Below are 23,173 nucleotides of genomic sequence, written 5' to 3'. Positions count from 1 at the left end.
TTTTGCCTCATTGGAATTGGTTTATTCCTTACTTTGTGGGTAAAGCTGGATTCTGAAGGAGCTAGTAAACACAGTGGCTCAGCCTTCCAGTTTGGGGGTGGGGGACTAATGGTCTCACTGCACTGATTGGTGCAGTAAGACTTCCAGAGTCCTCCCACCATGATCACCCTTCTCTTGCCCTTGCTTCTCTTCCATGTACCTGGTCCTCTATCCTCAGCATCCCTCTACTCTTTTGCCATTCCAGAGCCTTTTCTCGGAAAAAGTGAATGACTGTCAGTGCTCAGTGGTTACTGTTTGCAAGGCTACTTGTGTTTGCATCAAGTATGAGAGGCTTTAATAAAAAGGAATTGATTTTCAGTATCAGACATGTAGGCATTAACAAAACAATGCCTTCAAGAGAGAAGGCATTAACAAATGCCTATATGTGCTTCAAGAAGAACCCTAATTGTGGTGGTGAGTGTGTGTGTGTGTGTGTGTGTGAGAGAGAGAGAGAGAGAGAGAGAGAGAGAGAGAGAGAGAGAGAGAGAGAGAGAGAGAGAAAAAGAGGGAGACAGAGAGACTTGGGAGATGCCACCTCAGGCTTCTAAAATTTTTCTCCCAAATGTTGGCCTTGTGGGTACTCATGGACCTGACTGTAGAGGGAGCCTATTGTCTACAGGGCTATGAAACATATGGATAGGATATTCTTGGAAAGACCCTAGAAGCCCTGTACATTCTGCTCAGCCAACAAGCCACTGACTGACTCACCCTTTCAACCGGCATGCCCTAGGCTGTGCAGACTAGCTGCATGCCCCCACTATGCAGGAAAGGCCTTCAGCTTTGCTGTTTCCACCAACTGCCCTTCCCCCACTTTCTCTTTCTCCTTCCTCCTCTCACACTACATTGCAGAGCCGTCTAGTACCCCAGATGTAGAAGGTACAGGTGTCCAATGAAAGGATAGCTGGCAGAAAGGAAGAAAGGTGTGCTCAGAGCCAGGCCACCAAATCCTGGCCACTGTGGACTTCTGCAGAAATGATACAGGTTGAAATCAGTTGTTTTTGGCCTGAAGTGATATATCCCCCCCAGACTTTTGACAATGTCTGGAGACATTTTTGGTTGTCACAACTGGGAGAAGGTACTACTGGCATCTAGTGGGTAGAGGCTAGGTGTGCTGCTAACCTCCATGGAATGCAGCGGACAGCCCCCCCAACAACAGAGAATTATTCAGCCCAAAATCTCAGTAGAGTGGAGGTTGAGGAACTGGTTTAAATGAAGGCAAAAAGGAGTTCCCTGTTTGGACTTAAGCGATTCCAGCACCTGGTACTTGGCAGAGGGGAGCATTCCTTATTTTCCACTAACTCTACGGAGTCCAGGAAATGTTTGCACTTGCATGTGTTCCCTAGCCCCTCCTCAGCGGTAGATTTGTGTCTAAGTCTGAGTATGAGTTGTCACTTTTCAGCATTCATTAAATAATTCAGCATCTACTATGCCCCAGGCGCAGCTGTAGACACTGCAAGTAACAACTGCAACACCAACAACTACAATATTCGTTAACATTTATTGAAACATGGCAGACATTCTGCTTAGCATTTTATGGGAATTCTATCCATTAATATTGCACAGCAACCCTGCAGAGGAACTATTAACATAATCCCCACTTACAGAGGAAGAAAGTGAAGTTTAAGAAGGACCAGTGGCTTGCCCAAGGTTAGGAAATGGTGGACATGGATTGCAAAGCCAGGTTTTTGCAGGGCCCACAATCCTAGCCACTACATGCACAGAGAAAAGGACACAGTCCCTAAAATAAACTCGGGGACCTGTACGTGGATTAGCCACGTTAAAAGGCAATTTCCAGAAAATATCATCCTGATAATTCAGTTTGGTTCTAATTTCACAATTTGCCTTGTGAGTCCCAAATTCCAGCTCAGAGCAGTGTGGTTTAAAGCCTGGACTGGGTCTCCTCAGAGGAGGAGCTAGCTCCGGGTCACAATCACGCCCTTCCCTGGCGGTCAACCAAAGCGGCAGAGGAGAGGCTTTGACCCGAGCGGAGGCCCAAGACGCAAACTGTTTCTGCATTCAGGTCAGAGGCTGCAGGGTGAGGAGTGTTTGAGCGAAAAGTGTGCTGGGACTCGAACGCCGGTCGCAGTCTCTCCTGGCGGCGGGATGCTTGAGAGCCCCGGTGCGCCGCAGCCGCCTCCAAGTCCCCAGCACTGCGCTTCCGTTACTACCTTGGCAACAACTGGGATCGCCACAAGGAGGCTTGCTTTTTTTCCTACCGCTGCCCGCTGAAGCAGACCAGAAAGCTGAAAGCCTGGTCTTCTGGAAATGAATCCCTGGGAAGCCGAGAGGAAGAAACGTGCACTCCTGGGAGAACTGGCCCCGCGCAGACCTGGCTCACAGTTGTGGATCTGCGGACTCTGGGAGCAGCTGGGAACAGGAGGGATCCCTAGGCGGGGCGGGGAGAAGAGGTGGGTGCGGGGAGAGCCGGGTGTGCATGTTCATCCTTTCTATTTCTCCGTCCTTTCTATTTCTCCCAACGCCGTTTCTATCCCCTCCAAACTTTGTTCCCTGGCAGGCTCGAAAGTGCATTTCTGATCAAGATGCCTGACACTGAGTGCTGGCAAAAGCCTGTCCCAGGTACACAAGACCACCCCATCCTATAATACAAGAGAGGAACTAGTTCTAAGCCAGTCCTTCAGACCCACAACGAACTCGTTGCTAGACAATCGTGCTGCCGTCCCCAAATCCCAGCCAAAGGGAGACTGGCCGGTGGTGCTGGAGCTAAGAGTGCACAACTGCACTCACCCTAGGGCCCTAGACCAACGTGCAAACGAGCAAAACTCAGAAAGCAGCAGCTTCATCACTGATAGTAAAACATTAGTTGTGATTCTATTCACTGGTATGCACTAAAGCACCTTGGCTTCGTTTAGATTGGCAGTAGATTGGCACAGTGTCGCCTCCTGGGATGGTGGAGAATTGGTCCCCATCTAAAGCGGGGTTCAGACTGATGGAGATCCTCATCAGTCTAGCGCACAACTCAGGTGCCTAGCTCCAGGAAGAACCGGCAAGAGTTTCTTCATGGGGAGCCAGATCGTGCCTGCGCTTGTTCCAGGGGAACTGGAGAGAGATCCTCCCATCCCCATGCTCAGCTTCATTTGAAGGGAAAGACGGAAAGTTTTAGAAATAAGCCCCACAAGCTCCTGGTTCCGGTGCCTCGGAGTACGGGTCTTAGATTAGCGGCTTCCCAGGTTCTCAGGCTTTGGGCCTCGGACTAGGAGTTACACCATCAGCTCCACTGGTTCTTACGCCCGCTGGACTCACTGAAATCACATCATTGGCTTTCCGAGTTCTCCTGCTTGTAGATGGCATATCACAGTACTTCCTGGTCTCCAGAATAAACCTCCTCACATAACTACATATAGCCTATTTGTTCTTTTCTCTGGAGAACCCTGACTAATGCAAGACCAAAAGTAGGTTTGTGGTTGCCTAGGGCTGGATAGAGTGAGAATTGGCAGCGACTATCAATGGGCATGGGATTTCTTTTTGGGATGACAAAAAAATGTTTTTAAATAAGATTGTGTCAATGGTTGCACAATTCTGTGAATACACTAAAAATTGTGGAATTGCACACTTTGATTGAATGAACTGGATGCTAATGTGAATAGCTCAATAAAGCTGTTTTGTGGGGGCAAGGAAATGAGCTCCAAAAATGTTGAGCAACCTCAGGTGGACCGTCTTTCCTACTGGAAAAGACGCATTTGCTTTGCCTAGACAAGGGGAGTTCAGTGCTCCCCGGGTGTGTGTGTGTGTATGTGTGTCTGTGTAGGGGTCTGGCAGGAAAAGAAGGTCTGGCAGGTTTCCTGGACACAGAATAATGGGAGCGACGAGAACGCGGACAGTAGTTTCCCAGGTCTGGCTGCAGAAATACTGACTGCAGAAATACTCCTTCTCCCGGCTGTGCGCTCTCCGTTTCTGCAGAACCTCACGCACTTCCTTCTCCTCATCCATCTTAGAGAGTAAAAAGACCCGCATATGTCCTCAAAGGGAGCTGGGGTGTGGATTCTAAGTAGTAGGGGGATATAGGATTGTAACGAGAATTGGTAAGAACATGAGATCCCAGAGCCACTGGCTCCAGCTATGCAGAGTCCCTCTCGGGGACTCCCTGGGGCAGGATCACTTTGGGTTCTCAGATTCCTCCCCCGGAATGTTCCGTGACCAGAGACTGGGCTAAAGGAATTTGCCTTAAAACAAAGCGAGGAGAACCCTCTGAGAGGAGTCTGCACCATCCCGCAGAATGGAAATTTGTCCCTAACTAATTGTTATTAATCCAAGCGCAGCGAAGGACGGATTTCTTGTGCTTATGGAGGGAGTGGTTTCTGCCCTCCCTGCTGCCAGCCGGGACAACGAAACGTTGAGGGATGGAAGTGGGGCTGGATCCCAGGTGAGAAGGAGGCGCTGCAGGGGTTGGGACTCAGGGTGCAGTCCAGGGAGAGCGCCCTCCTTCCCTTCCGACTTAGCTGGAGCTCCGAGACGCTTGTGCGCCAGGCCGGGAGCGGGACAATCGTTTGCGTGCACCTGGCTGGCATGGAAGGCGGGCTCTCAGCGGAGCTGAGGATGCCGAGAGGCACTGGCTGAGCTGTAAGGCGAGGAGCCGGCTCGGACCCTGCAACTGGATCCCCAACCCTTCCCAGCAGGGAGGCCCAATCCAGGTTGGCGCCTGTCTACTCCAGAGCGAAGGCCTCTGGGCTCAGAGCCACGGGCATTTCTAAGAAAAAAAAAGTTTATTTAAAATTTTGTACATAAATAAATAAATAAATATCTTCTGGCATTGCAGAGGCCGTACAATTACACAGCTAGGCTGGGGCAGACCAGAGTCCAGAGGGAAGAGTGGGGTCGCCAGCGTCGGAGAGTGGGGTCCTATGTTTAGAGGAATGAAGAGCGTGTCGGAAACAGCGAATCGGTTTCTCCAGTATGGATACTAGGGGCGAAATTTATCATCTGTGAGAGGAGCCTGAGGACAGCAAGGCCAGATCAAGTGGGGCCAGAGGACAGCAAGGCCAGATCAAGAGTGGGGACTGAGGACAGCAAGGCCAGATCAAGTGGGACCAGAGGACAGCAAGGCCATATCAAGAGTGGGGACTGAGGACAGCAAGGCCAGATCAAGGGACACGTGGACTGACTGAAGGAGGAGGCTCCCTGAGGAGGGGAAGGGAAAAGGAAAAGGAAATAAAAGGGGGGTTCATAAATGTGTGTGTTGGCGGGCGGGGGCCGAGTAAATAAATAATCACAGTAAAGAGGTGGGGAGGGACAAAAAGAGATTTTAAAAAGAGAAGCGAACGAGCATCCAAGGCCGCCGACCTTGACCGAGAGCGGAGGACAGTAGAGTAAGCGAGGAAACCCAAGCCAGCCCAGAGAGGGCGGGCTAGGAGGCGCCGGCTGCCAGCAAGGCGCTGCGCCAAGCAGGCTTGCAGGCTGGGGCCGCGGTGCTGCACTGCCCAGGAGGACTCAAGCGCTTACAGTGTTCACAGCTTGGAGTTGGCTCTGGACGCGAGCGAGCCCTGGGGCGGGGACACCATGGTCCAGTCTCTGCCAAGCTCTCAGCCCTGCCCAGGCCCGGGACCTCTGCAAAACCGTGCCAAATCCATGCCAGGCAGTGGTTTGGCAGCGGGTGCCTGGGAACCAGCGCTGAGTCCCAGGACTAGTTACCGAGGCGCAGGGAGGTCTTGGGGTGGGGAACTTAGGGAGACGCGCGCCTAGGGAGTGACCGTAAGATCCCGGTCGTCCTTCCCTGAGGAGGACGGAGACATGGGCAATTCGTCGTCATCCTCGGAGCACTTGGCTGAGGAGAGCGATGCGCACTTGCAGCCTTGCGGTGCGCTCCCGCCACCACCTGCACCCCCGCCGCCGCCGCCACGATGGTTGCTGCCCTTGCCCTCCTTCTTGTGCTTCACTCGGCGGTTCTGAAACCAGATCTTCACCTGCTTCTCGGACAGATTCAGGTAGGTCGCGATCTCGATGCGACGTAGGCGGGACAGGTACATATTAGAGGCGAACTCGCGCTCCAGCTCCAGCAGCTGCGTGCTGGTGAAAGCCGTGCGCATCCTCTTGCTGCTGGGCAGCTGGTTCGAGCTGCTATCTGGAGGTGGCAGAGCAGGGAGGGAAGCGATCAGACCTCTGTGCTGTGGACCCAATACCTAGGTAGGCGGCCGCCAGAATCCTACGACTTTGACCTCTTACCCACCTCTTCGCCCCAACACTACCCACAGCAGAGCTACAGTGAGCGCCTCCTTGTCCAGCTCCGAGATCCTGATTCTCCCGGAGTCATGCAGCCCTGGAACTCCTTCCCCTTCATGGAGAGCCCCGGATCCCAGCCCTCACTTAACCCCGGCCCCCACTCCAGGACCTGAACGTCCGCCCTCATCCGCCTCCTGGCGTTGTGTCCTGGCCCTCTATCTGCATTCCACCCCAAGCGCCCCCCTTAGTCCCCAACATGACCCTCACCGCCCCCAGAAAGCCCAGGGTCCCTCTTCGTCCATCCCTGGCTCTCCATCCTGCTTCGGATCACCTCTGCCCTGTCCCACTGCGCGGCGGCCCCGCTTACCCACAGAGATGCAGTGGAACTGCCTGGGGTCAGGCAGCGGATAGGACGTCTGGTAGAGGGCGGCGGCGGCGGCAGCGGCGGCCGGGCTGTGAGCGACCCCGGGCGACACAGTGGAGTGCTGGCGGCCCAGGGGCGCGTGGCAGTACTGCGAGCCGAAGGGTGGGAAAGACGCCTTGAGCAGAGGCAGCGCGGGCGGCCCGGGGGGCCCATGCAGCTGCGAGGCGGTGACGCAGAGCGGGCACACGCACAGCAGCCCGGCCTTGCGCGCGTGGCAGGCACCAGGCGAGAGACCGTGCAGCGCGTGCGGCGGGGGCACGGCGTAGGGGAAGAGCGGCGGCGGGCTGCCCTCGGGAGCCTTCTTCTCGCCAGCCTCTCGCAGCACTAGCGAGTCCACCAGGAAGGAGCGCGGCATGGCCCCAGCGCGCGGCCGCCCCGCAGCCAGCCCACCTTCTGCTCCCACTGCACCTTCCGGCTCTCCACGCGCTTTCCCCGGCCGCGGTATCCCACAGCTGCCTCTGCCCACGAGGCTGAAGGCGCGGCTGAGACCTAGGCTGAAACCGCAGCCTCTGCTGCCGCGGGCACCGCCCAAAGAGCGCGGGGTGCTGGCCAGCGCTAGTGGTGCTGAAAGGCGCCGGCGGCGCAGCTTAAATAGGACTATTGCCATGTGATGGGCTACGCCAGGAGCGGCCGGGGCCTCTCAATAGGGTTTTTGTGCCTTTTCTCTTGGCATTCACTCTGCACGCTTCCTCATTATTTCACTTGTTAACTAAATGAACTGCATAATGTACTCTATTCTTGTCAACCCCACCCACGCCGTAACAGGCGCCCTCGCCCCCTCCTCTCCCTTTTGCGGGTTTATTTTCTCATTCTCCCGCGATTTAATATTCTTTTCTTTCTCCTTATTTCTTACTCCCCTTTGGCTTTGCATTGGCGATCAGCCCTTTCAACTTATTGATTTTGCACCCCCGCGTCCTCGCTTCTACAGATCCCCATGGGCGCACACCCTCATATCCTCTGTCCACTTGGTCCTGGTCCCCTTCTTTCTATTATCGTCCCTACACCTCAAAAGTATGCTCTCTCCAGTCAACCCTGTCAGCTCAGTGCCGTGCACCCCCGAAAGTCCGTCCAGCCGGTCTCAGATTTTCCACCTGTGGAATCGTTCCTGCGTCGGAAGCAGGAGGACCGGGTTCCGCGTGAAGGAGGTGTCTGTGGGGAAGGAAGAGAAGGTCTCATTATTCCTTATCCAGCCCTAGACCCATCGCCGGTTTTCTCTAAGTTTCTCAAACAGTCTTAATTTTGGTGCTGCCTACAACGCCCAGTCTTTGTTCTGTAGATGCTGGCCAACCAGCCCTTTCCTTCAAATGACAGGGCTGTGGGTGTAAAAGAGGAAAAACAGTCGCTGAGCTTTAGGAACAGAGACAGGGAATGGGGAATGAAAGCCGAGATGGCGCCCATCTAGGTCTGGCACTCCACATGTGGGGAGTGCGGACTGTCTGCCAGCGTATCTTGCCCGCACCCTGTCTACTCGCGCACACTTCCAGCAGTGCGCTGGGAAACCACTGTCTTCTCTCAGTTTGGAACTGCGCGAAGGGCAGTTTGCATTCCCGGCATCGGCTGCCTTTGCCCACCCTGACCCGCCTTTGCCCACCCTGACCCACCTCTGCTCTCCCCAAGACCCGGCTCCTTCCTCCTGCCGCGTCACTCTCTTCTTTCTGTTCACACAATGGTTAAACAACTTCAAACGCTCGGCGCTATGTACACAGCTCCAGCTTTTTAAATCGTTCTCGGGCTCAAAGCAGTTTCTCCCAGGAGCTTTTTCCATACAATGGGAAATTAGCATAAACATTTCGAATTTACAGCCCAGGACTTTTCACAGGAGATGTTTACTTTCGATTTTATTGGAACCAAATCGCTGCAGTCACCTGCTCTGATCCCTGAATGAAATTGTGAGAAATGAAGGGGGAAGCTTAGGGGGTCTGGGGAAGCAGTGCGCAGGAATAAGACTGCCCAAACCCGAAGCATCTGCGTGGGCTTTTAACATTGGCAGCATCTTTGCAATAACAACAGCAACAGATTATAACTAATGAAAAATCAAAGAGAATTTGTTTTGGGAGATACTAACTGCTTCTGTAATAGGGAATGGGGCCATGGGAGAAGTAACCTGCATGGAGGGCATGGAGTCTAGCAGGCGTAAGGGTTCAATGTTTTCTTGGTTGCTTGGCATGGGGTCGGGGGCAAGGCTGCTCCCTGAGCCAGGGTCTCAGCGCCAAGGCTCCCCCACTCTAGGGGGTGCCCGCAAATCAGATGGAATGCATCAATGCAGCCTAATTCCCATTCTAATTGCTCTCTGGGAAATTTGAGCTGGGCTGGGACACTGAGAGGGAGCCAAGAGCGGTACCCGGGCTGGGAGAGGGGGCTTTCCGCTGGGCAGAGGCAGGATGGAAGGGCGCAAGTGCGGGCGGGGCCCAGGGGTGTAAAGGGTGGGCACTGCACCCGGAGCTGGTAGCCCGCGAGTGGCCAGTGTGGAACTCCACTGGGAGATGTCCCGCGCGCTCGGGGAGGAAGGGGTTAAGAGACCCTGAATGCGAGCAAGGCCAAAGCTACTGGGAAAGAATATGGTGGGGCGGGGGGGGAATAACCAGGTTTTTTTTTTCCTCCCTCCAGCCTCTGGACCTTATTGAATGTCATTGAAGAAAGTTTTGAATGCCAGATAAAGAGAGGCGAATTAAAGTGTGTGACAGCGAAGGATAAGCAAACACAAAGAGAACTCTGTCACACTTTGGGGCAAAATCCGTGGGCTTTTTACCAAGTCTCTTCGCTATGATTGAATTAAGTAATAGGAAAACATTTTCTTTCAGTTTAGAGCCATTAGACAAAAACTTCAAAGCGAATAACACTTTTTAATGTGCGGCCCCACAATGGATCGGGTTTTGTGCTGAAATGTTTAAATGGTTTGTTGTGCAACTCGGCGCGGGAGAGACCAGGGCCGGAGCAAAATAGCATCCCTGAGAGAACCAAGGCGCACTTAATCCGCGGTCTCTCAGCCCGGCGGGCCGCGGCCGGAGACGGGGCTCCCTGCTTGGCTGTCCAGGGCAGCCTGCGAGCCCAGGAGCCTGGCCATTTCCGCAGAGAAAGCTCCGTGCCTCTGAGAGGCCGGAGTCCGGGGCAGGTGCTGGCGCGGCAGCCGGGAGGTCCGGGCCGCCCTGCCAGCCCGGCCTCCCCACCCAGCCAACCCGGCCTCCCCACCCAGCCAATCCGGCCTCCCCACCCCGCAGCCTCTGCCCGCCGCCTGGTTTCCGGGGGCCTCTCCCGGGGCTCTCTCGGGCGGCCGCGCCACTTTCCTGTTTAAAGCGCCTCCCAGGGCTTGCTTCAGCCGGGTTTGAACTTTAGTCACCCGAGCAAACGTCCCCCAGGGCGGGGCGGGGTGGGAGGACGCCGCGGGATTAGCCTGACAGCCCCAGGAGGGGCCCGGGAGCCTCTGGGCCTGGCGGGTCGGGTCTGCTGCCGGAGACGGTTTTCAAGTGTCCATCAGGGACAGTTCAACATTGAAAGAATTTCTGTTGTCCCGGGCTTGCCTTCTTTCATTCTGTCTCCTTTCCTGTGGGTAGAAAGAACACATTATTTTTCTCCCAGAATTGCAGCTCTAAGATATTTGCAGCAAAAACTACACAAATTGGAGGGTAGGGAGGGTGGCAGTGGTGGTGCCTGTTCCCTTCTTTCATGTTTTTCTTCAAATGTCACTTTCCTTCTCAGGGAGGCCAACGACCTTATTTGAAATGGCACCCCACTTCCACCACACTCCCTGTTTGGTTCCTTGCTACATAAGCACCTTCTAACTTCCCATGTTTTTTGATCATTTGTTTTATTATCTCCCATTCCCGAAATTTATGCTCTATGAAGACCAAGGATTTTGTCCATCTTATGCACTGCTGCATCCCAACTCAGAAAAGCTCCTGGCACATAGTAGGTGGCTGGTATATATTTGGAGAATGAATGAGTGGATAAAAGAGAGCTGAGCGAGGAAGCGGGATGACTGGGAGGAGCTTCTGTTGTGCCCGCTGGAGACACCTAGAACTCAGGAGTATGGCACGGACGGGGCCACCCACTCAGTAGGCCCTGCAGGGCAGGGCTGTCTGAATCTCCCCCAGCCCACTTCCCAGCCCTAGGCTTGGGTCATCAGAGGAGTTTAAAGTGTTTGTTGAGTGAATGGCAGATGGGTAAGCCAATCTGTGTGCCCCCAGCCCTCCACTGATGGTTCTCAAGCTCCTTCAGAAACAAGATGGTCCCACTGAAGGCAGTTCCAGTGTCCTGCTCTGCAGAGGTGGATGAACCCTGAAGAAGTTGGATGAACCCACTGATAGCTCAAGGCTAGGGGTTGTCATCCAGATCTTTTCATGGTATATAAAAGAAGGGGTTGGTTGGGAAGGAACCAGATGTGGTATATGTGGTACATGTTCTGGAACGATCAGTGATCATTTTTGCTCTTTTTGGCTGAAGGCAATGGAGTGGGAATTCTCATTGTAAAGAAAGGGACTACTCCCCTGACCAGACCAGGAGGGACTCAGACAACTCCTTCAGGAGAGAGCAAGTTGTTCAATTGAGCAGAGGGGCAGGGAAATGCTATGAGGAGCTGAGAGCCAGGCATGGGAGTGGCCAAGGAAGGGGTGAGGAGTGGTGGCCAGACATGGGTGTAGACCAGAAGGGGAGGCCAGGCCAAGTCATGAAGGGCCATGCTAACTGGTTTGAACTTGAGTCTGTTCTGAGATTTTTCAGCAAGAAGAGTGACAGAGCTAGATTTTTTTTAAAAAAATTTATTTGTTTTGTTTTTCTGAGACAGAGTCTCACTCTGTCACCTAGACTGGAGTGCAGTGACGTGATCTTGGCTCGCCGCAACCTCTGCCACCCAGGCTCAAGTGATTCTCTTGCCTCAGCCTCCCAAGTAGCTGGGCTTACAGGCACACACTGCTTCCACCTGGCTAATTTTTGTATTTTTAGTAGAGATAAGGTTTCACCATGTTGGCCAGGCTGATCTTGAACTCCTGACCTCAAGTGATCCACCCATGTTGGCCTCCCAAAGTGCTGGGATTACAGGCATGCGCGACCATGCCCAGCTCCAGAGTCAGATTTGAACTTAAGAAATATAACTGGAGGCAGTAGGAAGTTCTATGGGTGGGGACATAATGAATCCAGAGCAGGGTCCAGCAGAGTCAGCTTGCAAATGAATATTATTGAATAAACAAAAGTAGGGAAACATATAGTGAGGAGATTGTATTAGTTTAAGTGATGGATGATGACTATCTGAACAGATGCAGGGCAGTAGGACCAGAAAAAGGAAATATTTGAGAGAACGTAAAGATGAATGAGTAGGATCAATTAGGTGTGTGTGTGTGTGTGTGTGTGTGTGTGTGTGTGTGTGTGTGTCAAAGAGCAGGGCATGAAAGAGAGAGGGATCAAACACACACACATGATAACTTAGTTGCTTGTTTACGGGAATGGTTGGGTGGAGATATCAAAGGCAGAGATAGGGAAGTGTGTCTCAAGAGTGAGACACACTTTTGCTTGTTGGGGGTGCAGCATTAAGTCATATTTGGGATGTGTTGCATTTTAATCCTTAGCCTTTGGAGCATTCTGTGGTTGTCCCATCAGTAGATGTAAATGTGAGTCTAGAGCTGAGCAGAGAGATTAGAGATGGAGACATGCATCTAGAATCGAGGTACGCAAAAATGGTAGCTTTAGGCCAGGCACGGTGGCTCACACCTGTAATCTCAGCACTTTGGGAGACCGAGGTGGGTGGATCATGAGGCCAGGAGTTCGAGACCAGCCTGGCCAACATGGTGAAATCCTGTCTCTACTAAAAATACAAAAAAAAAAAAAAAAAAAGCCGGAGATGGTGGTGGGTGCCTGTAATTCCAGCTACTTGGGAGGCTGAAGCAGGAGAATCACTTGAACCCCAAAGGTGGAGATTGCCGTGAGCCAAGATCTCACCATTGCACTCCAGCCTGGGTGACAGAGGGAGACTCCATCTCAAAAAAAAAAAAAAAAAAAAAAAAAAAAAAAAAAGTAGCTTTAGTCTTGAAAAAATGGGAGCAAGGAGGGAGCATAGAGAAAAAAAACCCCAGAGGGTCGTAGATGTATCCCTAGGAAACTCCCATATTAAGAAGGCAGGTGAAGGGAGGACTCTCTGAAAGGCAAGATAGCCAGAGGAAAAAGAGAAGTGAACAAGATAGGAGAAAATACGAAATAAGGCAATCTACCCAGGTAGAGCTGACAGATTTAGCAAGTAAAATACAGGATACGCAGTTAAATCTTAATTTCAGATAAACAATGGAAAAATTCTTTTTAGTATTATTAGGGCCCAAATATTGGGTAAATGTATAGAATACACTTATACTAAACAATTATTTGTTGTTTTTCTGAAATTCAAATGTCTTGTGTTTTATTTGGCAATTCTACACTCAGGTTACTATGAGACAACTTACACTGACTGGGCCTTTCACCTTATTACCCCATCTAGAGATGAAGCAACTGAGACTCAAGGAAAGAGAGTGACTTATCCAAGATCACACAGTTGGTAAGGGCCTAAGTGGAATAGACCAGGTTTTCTGAACACAAGTTGGGGTCCTTTCTTCTAAAAGTGTGTCCAAGGTTCCATGTGATGATGGCATTTGATTAGAGCCAAAAGCTCAGCACTGGAAGTAGAACAGAAACCAGAAGGCAGCATTGTTAGATAAGATTATTATTAAAAGACCCATCTCTAAGGGATTAAGCCAAGGCAGGAGGGGGAGTAGGAGTTTGCCTCAGATTATATGCCTTTTATTTGTCCTCTTCTACTCTGGACTTTTTCTTTTCTTTCTTTCTTTCTTTTTTTTTTAGAGACAGAGTCTCGCTCTGTCACCCAGGCTGGAGTACAGTGAAGTGATCTCAGCTCACTGCAACTTCCTACCTCCCAGGTTCAAGCGATTCTCCTGCCTCAGCCTCCCGAGTAGCTGAGATTACAGGCATCTGCCACAACACCTGGCTTATTTTTTTTACTTTTAATTTTTTTAAGAGAGGTAGGGTTTCTCCATGTGGGCCAGGCTCGTCTCGAGCTCCCGACCTCAAGCAATCCACTCACCTCAGCTTCCCAAAGTGCTGGGATTGTAAGTGTGAGCCACTGCACCCAGCTTCTGCCTCTAGACTTCTAAGTCAGTTGCAGGGAGGATGGGAAGGTACTGGAAAAGATGAATCATTAAAAAATATTTTCTTCTAGTTTAAAAAAATAATTTGACAGAAGTTTGAAATTGTGGTAAGAAAAACATAACATAAAATTTACCAGGCCGGGCGCGGTGGCTCAAGCCTGTAATCCCAGCACTTTGGGAGGCCGAGACGGGCGGATCATGAGGTCAGGAGTTCGAGACCATCCTGGCTAACATGGTGAAACCCCGTTTCTACTAAAAAATACAAAAAGCTAGCCGGGCGAGGTGGCTGGTGCCTATAATCCCAGCTACTCGGGAGGCTGAGGCAGGAGAATGGCGTAAACCCGGGAGGCGGAGCTTGCAGTGAGCTGAGATCCGGCCACTGCACTCCAGCCTGGGCGACAGAGCGAGACTCCGTCTCAAAAAAAAAAAAAAAAAATTTACCATCTTTATTTTTAAGTATGTGGCTCAATAGTGCTAATTACATTTACATTGTTGTGCAATAGATCTCCAGAACTTAACCGTGCAAACCAAACTTTGCGCTCATTAAACAACTCCCCATTTCCTCCTCTCCTCCCAGCCCCTGGTAGCCACCATTCTATTTCCTGTCTCTAAAATTTGTCTACTCTGGATACCTCACATAAGTCAAAAGAGGAGCCATTTTTAAGTTGGGACATAAAACTGGATCCTCACCCAGAGGCATTAAAAGAGTAAAGTTTCAAAGAGTAAAGTCCTTCCCTGCCTGGAAAGGATTGACATTTTTTAATTGACATAATATGGTCCTAGGAGACCATGTCACCTAAGGGAATTGTGGCTGTGTTTATAGGCAGCTGGTAACTTAAATGGTTCAATTTTTTTTAAAATGTGGTTTTGCTGTTTACCTCAAAGGCTGCAACAGAAATGTGCAAAAAAATTTCCACAAAGATGAGCAGTATTCTAGAGGTGGCTGCAAGAAAGATTGTTGAAACCTCCCAATCCTGGAGTTCTTTTATTATTTTTAGGGTGGAGGCATTTATGTGGTTCGTCATTGCTAACCACAGGTCATTGCTAACATGGTGGCTCAAATAATTTGGAGAGACCCTTTGGATTCCTGGATCTCTAATTTTTAGAGAATAGGTCATTTTCTGTTTTCCTACTTAATTTTCTTTATCACCAATGGAAGAAGTTGCTAGTAGTCTACCCAGTATCTGTTCTCCCCTTCTTCATTAGTAACAGAACCCCAGTTTTATTTAGGGCAATAGTGTGTACCAAATATCTGAGCCGTCCTTGTAACAAATGATGGCCAATGAGTTGGAAGCAGAAAGCTTAGTGGCGAGGAGATACTTTGGGGAAAGCCTCAGCAGCTGTCAGGCAGTTTTTATTATTTTCCTCTCCCTTTCCTCTTGTTGCATGGATGGTGCATTTTTTTAGCATCCATCTTGGTCCATGAGATGACTTGAAAATAGGAGCTTTGTGATGAGAATAATAGAGGAGAAAGATGAGAAGAAGCAGGGTCCCTGAGAGATCAAGGAGCTGCCTACCTATTTTATGTGAGCAAAAGGTAAACATCTTTTTTATTATTATTTAAGTTTTCTATTACATCTGCATCTAAATATAACTAATATGGTCTCCAACCCCTCATCCAATCAGATAGTAAGCATCAAGCCAAATGAAGGAATCAATGTAATTATGGCATAGTTGCCAGGCTATCCTCTTGTTGCCTTCCAACTGGATTGCAAGCCCTTAAGGGAAGGCATTAAGGCTATTTACAGAGGTGTCACCAACCTTTATCATAGCACTTGGCACATTGTATATATTTAATAAATGTTTAATGTTAGTGTTGATGGCAATTAGAGGAATCTCATCTCTGCACACCTATTCAATGATCATAGTTGCATCTAGATGAGCGTCATAAGATTTCATAAGTGCTCAGCTCTTTAGTTTTCTTAGAGTAAAATTGGAATGGTAGTTCACCTATCTTGAAAGGATTAGGGCTAGTGTATGTGTAACTTGAATGTAAGTACCAGGTTTCTCATTCATTGGGTTTAGGTAGAAGAAGTTAATAACAACCTAGAGTTTCTATGTGAAGTTTGCAGGACCTCTGGCCTTACTTGCAAAATTCCTCCCGTTCCCATATGGTTCCCTGGGAGTCCTTCATGAGATGCCTTGCAAGTGCCCACAGGACAGTCTGCCAGCTGGCACCACCCTGACAACAATGACATTCTCTCCTTCCAGGGAGGTTTCTCCTGAGTCCATGAGCTGAGCCTGAGATAGACCTACTGCCTCCTTCTACATCTTGCTCCAGGGACCACTGTTTATTCCTTATGCATTCGTAGAATGCTGAGATGCTGCCCAAGACCGAGTGTGGCCTCGGTAAATTTTAGCTCTGTGTTTTCTTTCCTGGGTGACAGGATGCAGAAACGTTGGCGAGGCCTTCTCTGGACATAGTTCCAGCCTAAGTTATTCACCCCAAACCATTTCATTTTCTCTTCCACCTTGACAGTACTGGAAGCAAAGATAATTTCTTCAGGGGTGAGGGAATTCCACTCAGGGACCTTGAAGAGGAGTATGAAACATCTTACTAAGGATCTCCCTGCGACAAATGTGTGGATTTAAAGAAGAAGAAAACATGGTGGATTAGAGACAGACAGAACCAGTCTCACCTAAAGTAGTTGTCCGTTGATGAATGAACCCCTCCCCTTTAAGTCCACCTTTAGAAACAGTTCCTGTTTCCCCCTTACAAGTAAGCGATAGTGACACTTGAGTCAGGAGGCTGGATATGATGGTCTGTGGCCTCAGACAGGATTCCCATCAGGAAGCCTGATGTTGAGACCTCACAGTGTAATTGTTCGCTCTCTTCTCTGCCTTTTCTTTTCTCTGCCAGCAGGAGCCTCAAGCTCAGGGCTCAGCCAGGTGGCAGCATAAAGCAATAAACCCGCAGACGGTGGTGCTGTCCTGTGGCTGCTCTGTTCTCTCCACACACACTCCTCTTTGCCCATTTTTATCGGAGCAGACCCAAGTCACATCCCCTCCTCTAGTTTTGTACTTTCTGACAGCCTTGGCTCCAAATCACCAAAGAAAGCAAAGACAAGCCACTGGAACGGAAGTTGCTGAGAACTTGTTGCAGGCAGAAATTCTGTGGTACGTTATACAGAGCAGAGCAGAGCAGAGTGGACTGGTTTAAAAGGTCCTGGGGATTTATGTGACCATCGCCCTCACCTCCACACGCACCTTTAACTAACACAGCCAAGCTCCCATTTTGTTCAGTAAAGTACTTGAATTTGCAATTTCTCAGAGCCACAGTGACCAGTGCTGGCTGTGCCCTCACTACATTTTCAGAAGAAAGAAAGCGAGGGGTTCGCAGAGAAGGCTACTGCCAAAATGCCTTGATTCTTACAGCGGCTGCTCCAGGATTTTCTTGGCCATGCCTACGACCCTGGCAGGGAGCTGAGTATTTCTCCCCTAGTTAATGCAGACAGGCTGATGCATTACCAATGGATTCTGGGGCCATGTTGTCTTGCAGCTAAGTGCAATTCCAAAGGATAATGTCTTCACCATTTGACTAGTGTTCCTTATTCTCAAAAACCCTGGTGGTTCCCACAAAGAACATTGAGTCTGTCACCATTTCTTGAGTAATTGTAACTACACAGATCTCTGTGTCATTTTGGAGTACTAAGCTAACATCTCTAGTACAGCAGGCCTTGTAAGAAGGAAAGAAAATAGAACCGGTGAGATCCACTGATGATTGTTTGTCAGCAGATCCGCTCTGAGGAGGCTCCATGCCTCAGAGAGAAGTCCCGCTTCTAGCTCACAATGTAGAGTTAATGAATAAACTGAATTCCTATGAACAGTCACTTTTCTCTACTTCTCCAGCGAGGACTAACATCACGGGACAGTTGACATTGGCTACAGCCTGAGAGCTAAGCTTAGCTGGCTCAATCCTGGGATGGCAAGAAGATAGCATTTCTACCTTGCCTAGTTTGTACAGCAGATGCACTTTCCTAAGCTTTCATGACTCATTAAGCATCAAAGCATTGGGAACAGCCTCTGAGATCTCTCCAACTTGTTGTCCTGTCTTGGGGACCTCTTGAACAAGTCTGACTGCTAGGAATTCACTTCCCACATATGCACTCTGGCAGGGAGTCTATTTGTAAATTAAGTGGCCCTGTAGGGGCAGACACTGTCTTATCCCCCTTCCCCCAACTACTGCAACCTAAGGCGTCAGTAATGGGGCAGGTTCTAAGATTACCCATTCCAACTTTTCAGCTTCTTTTTCTTCATTTCTTGTTTCTGAGATGGGTGCAAAGATTTGTACCACACTTAGGGCTCTCAGAGGCTGAGTCCCGTGGGAAGGAACTTTGTCAAGCTGGCTTCAGAGGAAAGGGATGGCCTGTTGATTTGTTTAACACAAACACTTCAGGAAGACAATGGTGGAACTGATACTCTCCTGTGAATATTTCTTTTGGTGGCAATTGGTTTGTGGGAGGAAAATTTGAAAATATTTAAAAATCAAGTCAAGTAGATTACTTAGCAAAAACTGTCCCAAACTATGATATCTCACAAATAATATGCAGATTTTATATTTCTAGCCAGTGGTTCATTTATTGTCCTTTTAAAAATTATTTTTTATTTTTAAGAATTATTTGTTAATAGAAGAAATTTCTTAAACAGAGATGGAGTCTCACCACTTTGCCTAGGCTGGTCTCAAAATCTTGGGTTCCAGCAATCCTTCCACCTTTGCCTCCAAGAGTGCTAGGATTATAGGCATGAGCCACCACACTTGGTCTCATTATATTGTTAAAATATGATGTCATTCTATTTTATGACTGAGTCTGAAGGGGGTGTTTCTCTGGAGTTTCCCAATCCTCTCTTGAGAGAGATTTATAGAATAGCATTCAGTTGAAATCAATCAACTGACTAGAACTTACTACTTATATGTTAAGCATATATCCTAATTTATTTAATCTTCACAGTCAACAAAATGAATTACAATTTAGCGATTTAAAATATGTATTTCTTGTTATATATTATAGTTTGGGACAGTTCTTGGTTAGTAATCTTCTCAACCAGGAGTTCATGTACTTAAGAAATATTTGAAAGAGGTATTGTTATTATTTTTATTTTACAGATGTGGCAACTGAGGCAGAGAGAAGAGCCCAGCCAGGTAGGCAGAGGCTCAGCTAGAATCTTAGATGATAGTGGTTGTTGCTACTAAGATGAAGGGAAGAATGAGTAATGGGTAAAATCAGAAATTTCTGCCACTCTTCTTCTAATTCATCCAATAAATTTTAATTGAATTTCTGCTTTGAGCAGGATAGCATAATTGTTCAAGGGGGGTCTCTGAAGAAATCCTGGCTCTGAATTGGGCAAATTGTTTAACTTCTCTGAGCTTCTGTTGCTGTATCTATAAAATATGAAGCATAATGGTGCCTGCTTCATAGAATTGTTGGGAGACTGAAATGAATTATAAGAGCATTTAGGACTGTGTCTGTCACATAGTAAGTGCTCATTAAATGTTAGCTATTATCGTACGCACATATCATATGGGTGATTTCATGCAAGCCCCAGGGCCCAGCCACTGGCATTGCATAGGAAGGGCAAAGTCCCATGCCAGGGCCTGAGTTAAACTCCCAAACAGTACAGTGCAACACAGAGGGGTGAAGAATTCAGAAGGCATTTCTGAGAGATGCAATTCAGGAAGTTACTACATAGGACTGGGGATGTACATTTTGGCTCATTATTAGGGGACCAGAACTGTGCAGAAGGTCCCAGATGCACTGAACAAAAGTTCACTGGGAGTAGTCCAGTTAGCCAGAGCCCCATTCCAGAAAGGGCCCAGGGACCCTGGCTTAGGCTAAAGACATAGACCTTTTCCTTCCTTTCTATCTTGGTGAGATGCTATGGCAGGTATGAGAATAGCTTTGGTACTGTGTAACTTTCCACTGGGAAACTTTCCACTTTCCTCTAGTCCAGCAAAGGATGTGACCAGCCCCATGTAAGAGCAGCTAAGAAACTCCACTGTGTCTCAGAGAAATGAGAGCAAAATGTGAATCAAAGAAAAAACAAAAGCTCTGGTTGAGGATTCTGGGGTTCTAGAAATGAAGACATCTGCTTCTCCTTTTAATAAATATGGTAAATAGAGACTCCAAGAGCTTTGGAGAACATGTGGTAATTTGGGGGGAAAGAATGAGAAAAATAATGATTGTCTTCTCATTCTTACTTTTCTTTTTCCTGATTTATTCTGCCATCTTTATTCTCTTCCTTTCTCTTTTGCTATCTCCTACTCATCCCCATCATTATTGTCATCTTCACCATCATCAGAAGTTTATAGTGGAAGATATTGGAGCTTTGAAGGAAGATGGTATTTAGTCTCTATCTAAATTTGTCAGTAGGGAAGCAGAAACTCTGGGTGGGTCAGCTGACTCTAGGCTGGGCCTTCAGGAAGTTTGGTAACACCTAACTAGCCTACACAATCAAGAAAGAGGAGAGTTGGAACAATTGAGCTCAAAATGAAAGTTATAGCTGGGCTGTGGAATTAGGAATTTAAGTTTCTATAATTTCCTTTGACATGATGAAGCTGGTGATTGACCTCTGAAATGTGGCTGTAGAAAACCTAAAATCACCACGACTATCCTTGCCAGAAGCAACAGCTGGCTGCAGGAAGAGGACCTTGTTGGGAGACAGTTTTCCATGGGTCTTTTGTGTTTCTGTATAGCTTGCAAAGGCCCTGGCTGCTTTTGTTCTGGACTGTGTTTTCAAAGATGCTTGTGTACCAAAGAGCCTTGGCTATAGAGACAGCCACAGTGTCTCCCTCCAGAACAAAAGACGGGTACACCCACTGTTCATTTTAAAATATTTGCTTTTTCTAAGCTCAGGGTTCCTCTTTTTTGATGTAACCCACTGTGTGCAGGTCTCAGCTGGCCGTCTTCACTTTGCCCTGTGGGACCAGCAAAAGAAAATGGGGATGTTGCCATTGCTGTCAGTAATAAAGTCCTTTGTCTCTAACCCAGGAATCTTGTGTCTTCTACCAGTATCTATTATGCTGTGGCCAAGTAATTGTGAGTTTGCATGTAGAGTAAAACCTCAGACCATTCACAGTTCTTGATATATCTTCCCTCACTTCTGTCTTTCAGATATTGTGCAAATACATCTAACTATTAGAACCTTATGTATAATCTGAACTTTACTTGCAAGGGAGTCTGAGACTTGCAGGTTTAGCTTTCCATCCTCCATAGTACAGAAAAGCATCATCCCCACCATACTCCCTGTAGAGGCTTGCTATCTAGCTGAGATTTACAACAATGGCTACCACTTACTGGGCTCCCACATTATCTGAGAACTGTAGTAATTGGGTTACATACATTATTGTGAATGCTGACAATAGCTCTACAAGATAGAGATTATTTGACTCATTTTACTTATGAAGAAGCATCCACAGAGATTTAGTGTCTGCCCAGGACCATGTAGTTCTGTTTCTGAGCCATATTCACACTTTTGGGTCTGCCTGGTTCCACTGCTTGGCTCTGTCTGCTCCTGGATGCTGCCGTGGCAGTGTAGCACAGAGAGTGACACATCTTGATGAATGTTTTATTTCCAGGAGCATCAGAGAGGAGCTCTCGCAGCCTCAGGACAGAGAGGAGTGCTTCTGAGGAGGGAGGCTTGATGGTCCTTCAGGAAGGGCAGAGCTTGGGCTCTGGGATGCAATGCATGGGTAAGGTGGGGAAGAGAAAGAAGCTGGACAGGACGATGTGAGAAGATGCACACAAGTCTGTGTTGGGGATAGAATAGGAATTTTGTGGAAACAGAGAGATAACATAGGAAGAGTAGGCGGAGAGCCCCTGTAAGGACCTGGTGTAAAGGCTGTTGGATTTCAGAATAAGGCTTGCTCCTACAGATAGCAATGGGAATAGCAAATCCATGATACGGCCCCATTACCTTCTTTTTCCCACTGACTTGTTTTCCAACCCAGATGACTCCCAGAAAAAAGAGCAGCTCACCATTTCTCTAGCCAGGGAACTCAGAGGGGGAAATGGCTGCTGGCTCAGTCACTCATGGAGCCAGGGAGGCAGCCTCTTCTCCCAGTTCTCCAGCAGGACCAGCAGAGGAACGGTGTTAGCATAAAATAGAGAGAGAGCATGGAATATACCTCACATTAGCAGACAATATTGCCTTGATTGCAGACAACACACATGAATTGAATTGATAAAGGAATCTTCCCATCAAAGCCAGAAATGAGTGGAAATTAACTTTAACAAAGTAAGCAACTGTGCTCAAGAGACAGACAGAAGAAACCCATTGCATACTTGGTGCGTGTCAGAGACATAGAGGAGCAAAGTGTTCAGGCCCATCAGTGAGCGCAGGAGTGATTAATAAACACTTACGCGGACATTCATCTGACAGGCGACTGACAAAGCCCCACAATGATGGGGGAGAAGGGGCATTTCTTCTTGATAGATGTATCTGAAATGCTCATTTACTCCTTTTTGATAGATTTAAATGTCCAGGTATTCTCTCACCATAGAAATTGATTCAGAAACGGTGCTGGGTTAAAAATAAGGGCTAGAGATTTAACTCCATCCATGTGGAAGGAAATGTATTCATCCTAGTCGTCAACACATAGATGGAAATGTGCTGGAGTTTCACGGAGGTTTGGGGGGAAGGGTACTTATTCTCTTTAAAGTATAAAGTGAGATAGATGAGTACAAAATCATTCTGCCTGAGATTTTGTAAATAGCATTAGTGACTGAATACAAGTCTTTTTCTCCCGGTGTGAAACAGTTTAAAAATTATCTGTTTGAAAGCAGTTCTCAAAGGGCAGACTTAAATTTGGTGCTCCACCCTCTAGATTTCTGTCACATGCCACCCTTGCTGGAAGGGGCTCAGGGAAAGGGAATCGGGGCTGGGGGTCAAATTGGCCAACCAGTGGTGTCTGCCATGTGTACTGAGAGCAATGACCACACAATAGAGAACGAGGGGGCCACCTCTGGAATGGAAACCATGATCAGGAATGATGGGAATTGTAGGATGCTGAAACCCTGCAGCCTACAGGCTCACCCTTTCTTTTAATACTTGATTGAAATGGCTTGCCTGTTCACCCCATCTCAGGAACTGTGGGAAGTTCAATGCCCTCCAAGATATCTGGGGAAACCTGCACCTGCTTCTGCTTCCACCGAAGTCCTCTTCTCCCCACAAAATGTCCCCCATGCTCTCAATTCTGTCCCTCCTCCTTTATTCTCCCAAAATACCATCAACACAGGGCATGGTATGATGTTTTCATTGCAACTCAATCACAGTGACCAATTCATCAAAAACCAGGAGTCCACGTAGCTCTTGCATTCATTTCAGTTAGCCAGCATTTACTTTAATCAACTTCTCAGCAAAGGAATGAAACACTCTTTAGGATAAAATCCTGCTCACAATGGTGAGTTGAATTTTTAAG

General features: G+C 48.4%; 1 protein-coding gene across 1 annotated transcript; it reads right to left on the bottom strand.

Annotated features, from left to right (window-relative positions):
* Window positions 1-5,728: 5,728 nt before the first annotated feature.
* GSX1 (GS homeobox 1) lies at window positions 5,729-7,034 on the bottom strand. The gene is made up of 2 exons (XM_010362480.2): window positions 6,581-7,034; window positions 5,729-6,115 (listed from the first exon to the last, which is right to left on the bottom strand). Exons 1-2 carry the CDS (start codon window positions 6,990-6,992, stop codon window positions 5,733-5,735), a joined length of 795 nt encoding a protein of 264 aa, XP_010360782.1. The 5' UTR covers window positions 6,993-7,034; the 3' UTR covers window positions 5,729-5,732.
* Between the last annotated feature and the right edge of the window lie 16,139 nt (window positions 7,035-23,173).

The sequence above is a fragment of the Rhinopithecus roxellana genome, chromosome 18 (assembly GCF_007565055.1).
Source record: "Rhinopithecus roxellana isolate Shanxi Qingling chromosome 18, ASM756505v1, whole genome shotgun sequence".
Taxonomy (NCBI): Eukaryota; Metazoa; Chordata; class Mammalia; order Primates; family Cercopithecidae; genus Rhinopithecus; species Rhinopithecus roxellana.
Note: the sequence above shows the minus strand (reverse complement) of the source record. Positions and strands in the feature narration are given on the sequence as shown.

What these genes read in the sequence shown, in the direction of transcription:
- GSX1 (XM_010362480.2), bottom strand. Translation starts at nt 6,992, where the DNA reads ATGCCGCGCTCCTTCCTGGTGGACTCGCTAGTGCTGCGAGAGGCTGGC. An exon ending in GTTCCACTGCATCTCTGTGG is followed by an intron (nt 6,116 to 6,580) that starts GTAAGCGGGGCC and finishes TGCCACCTCCAG; the next exon opens with ATAGCAGCTCGAACCAGCTG.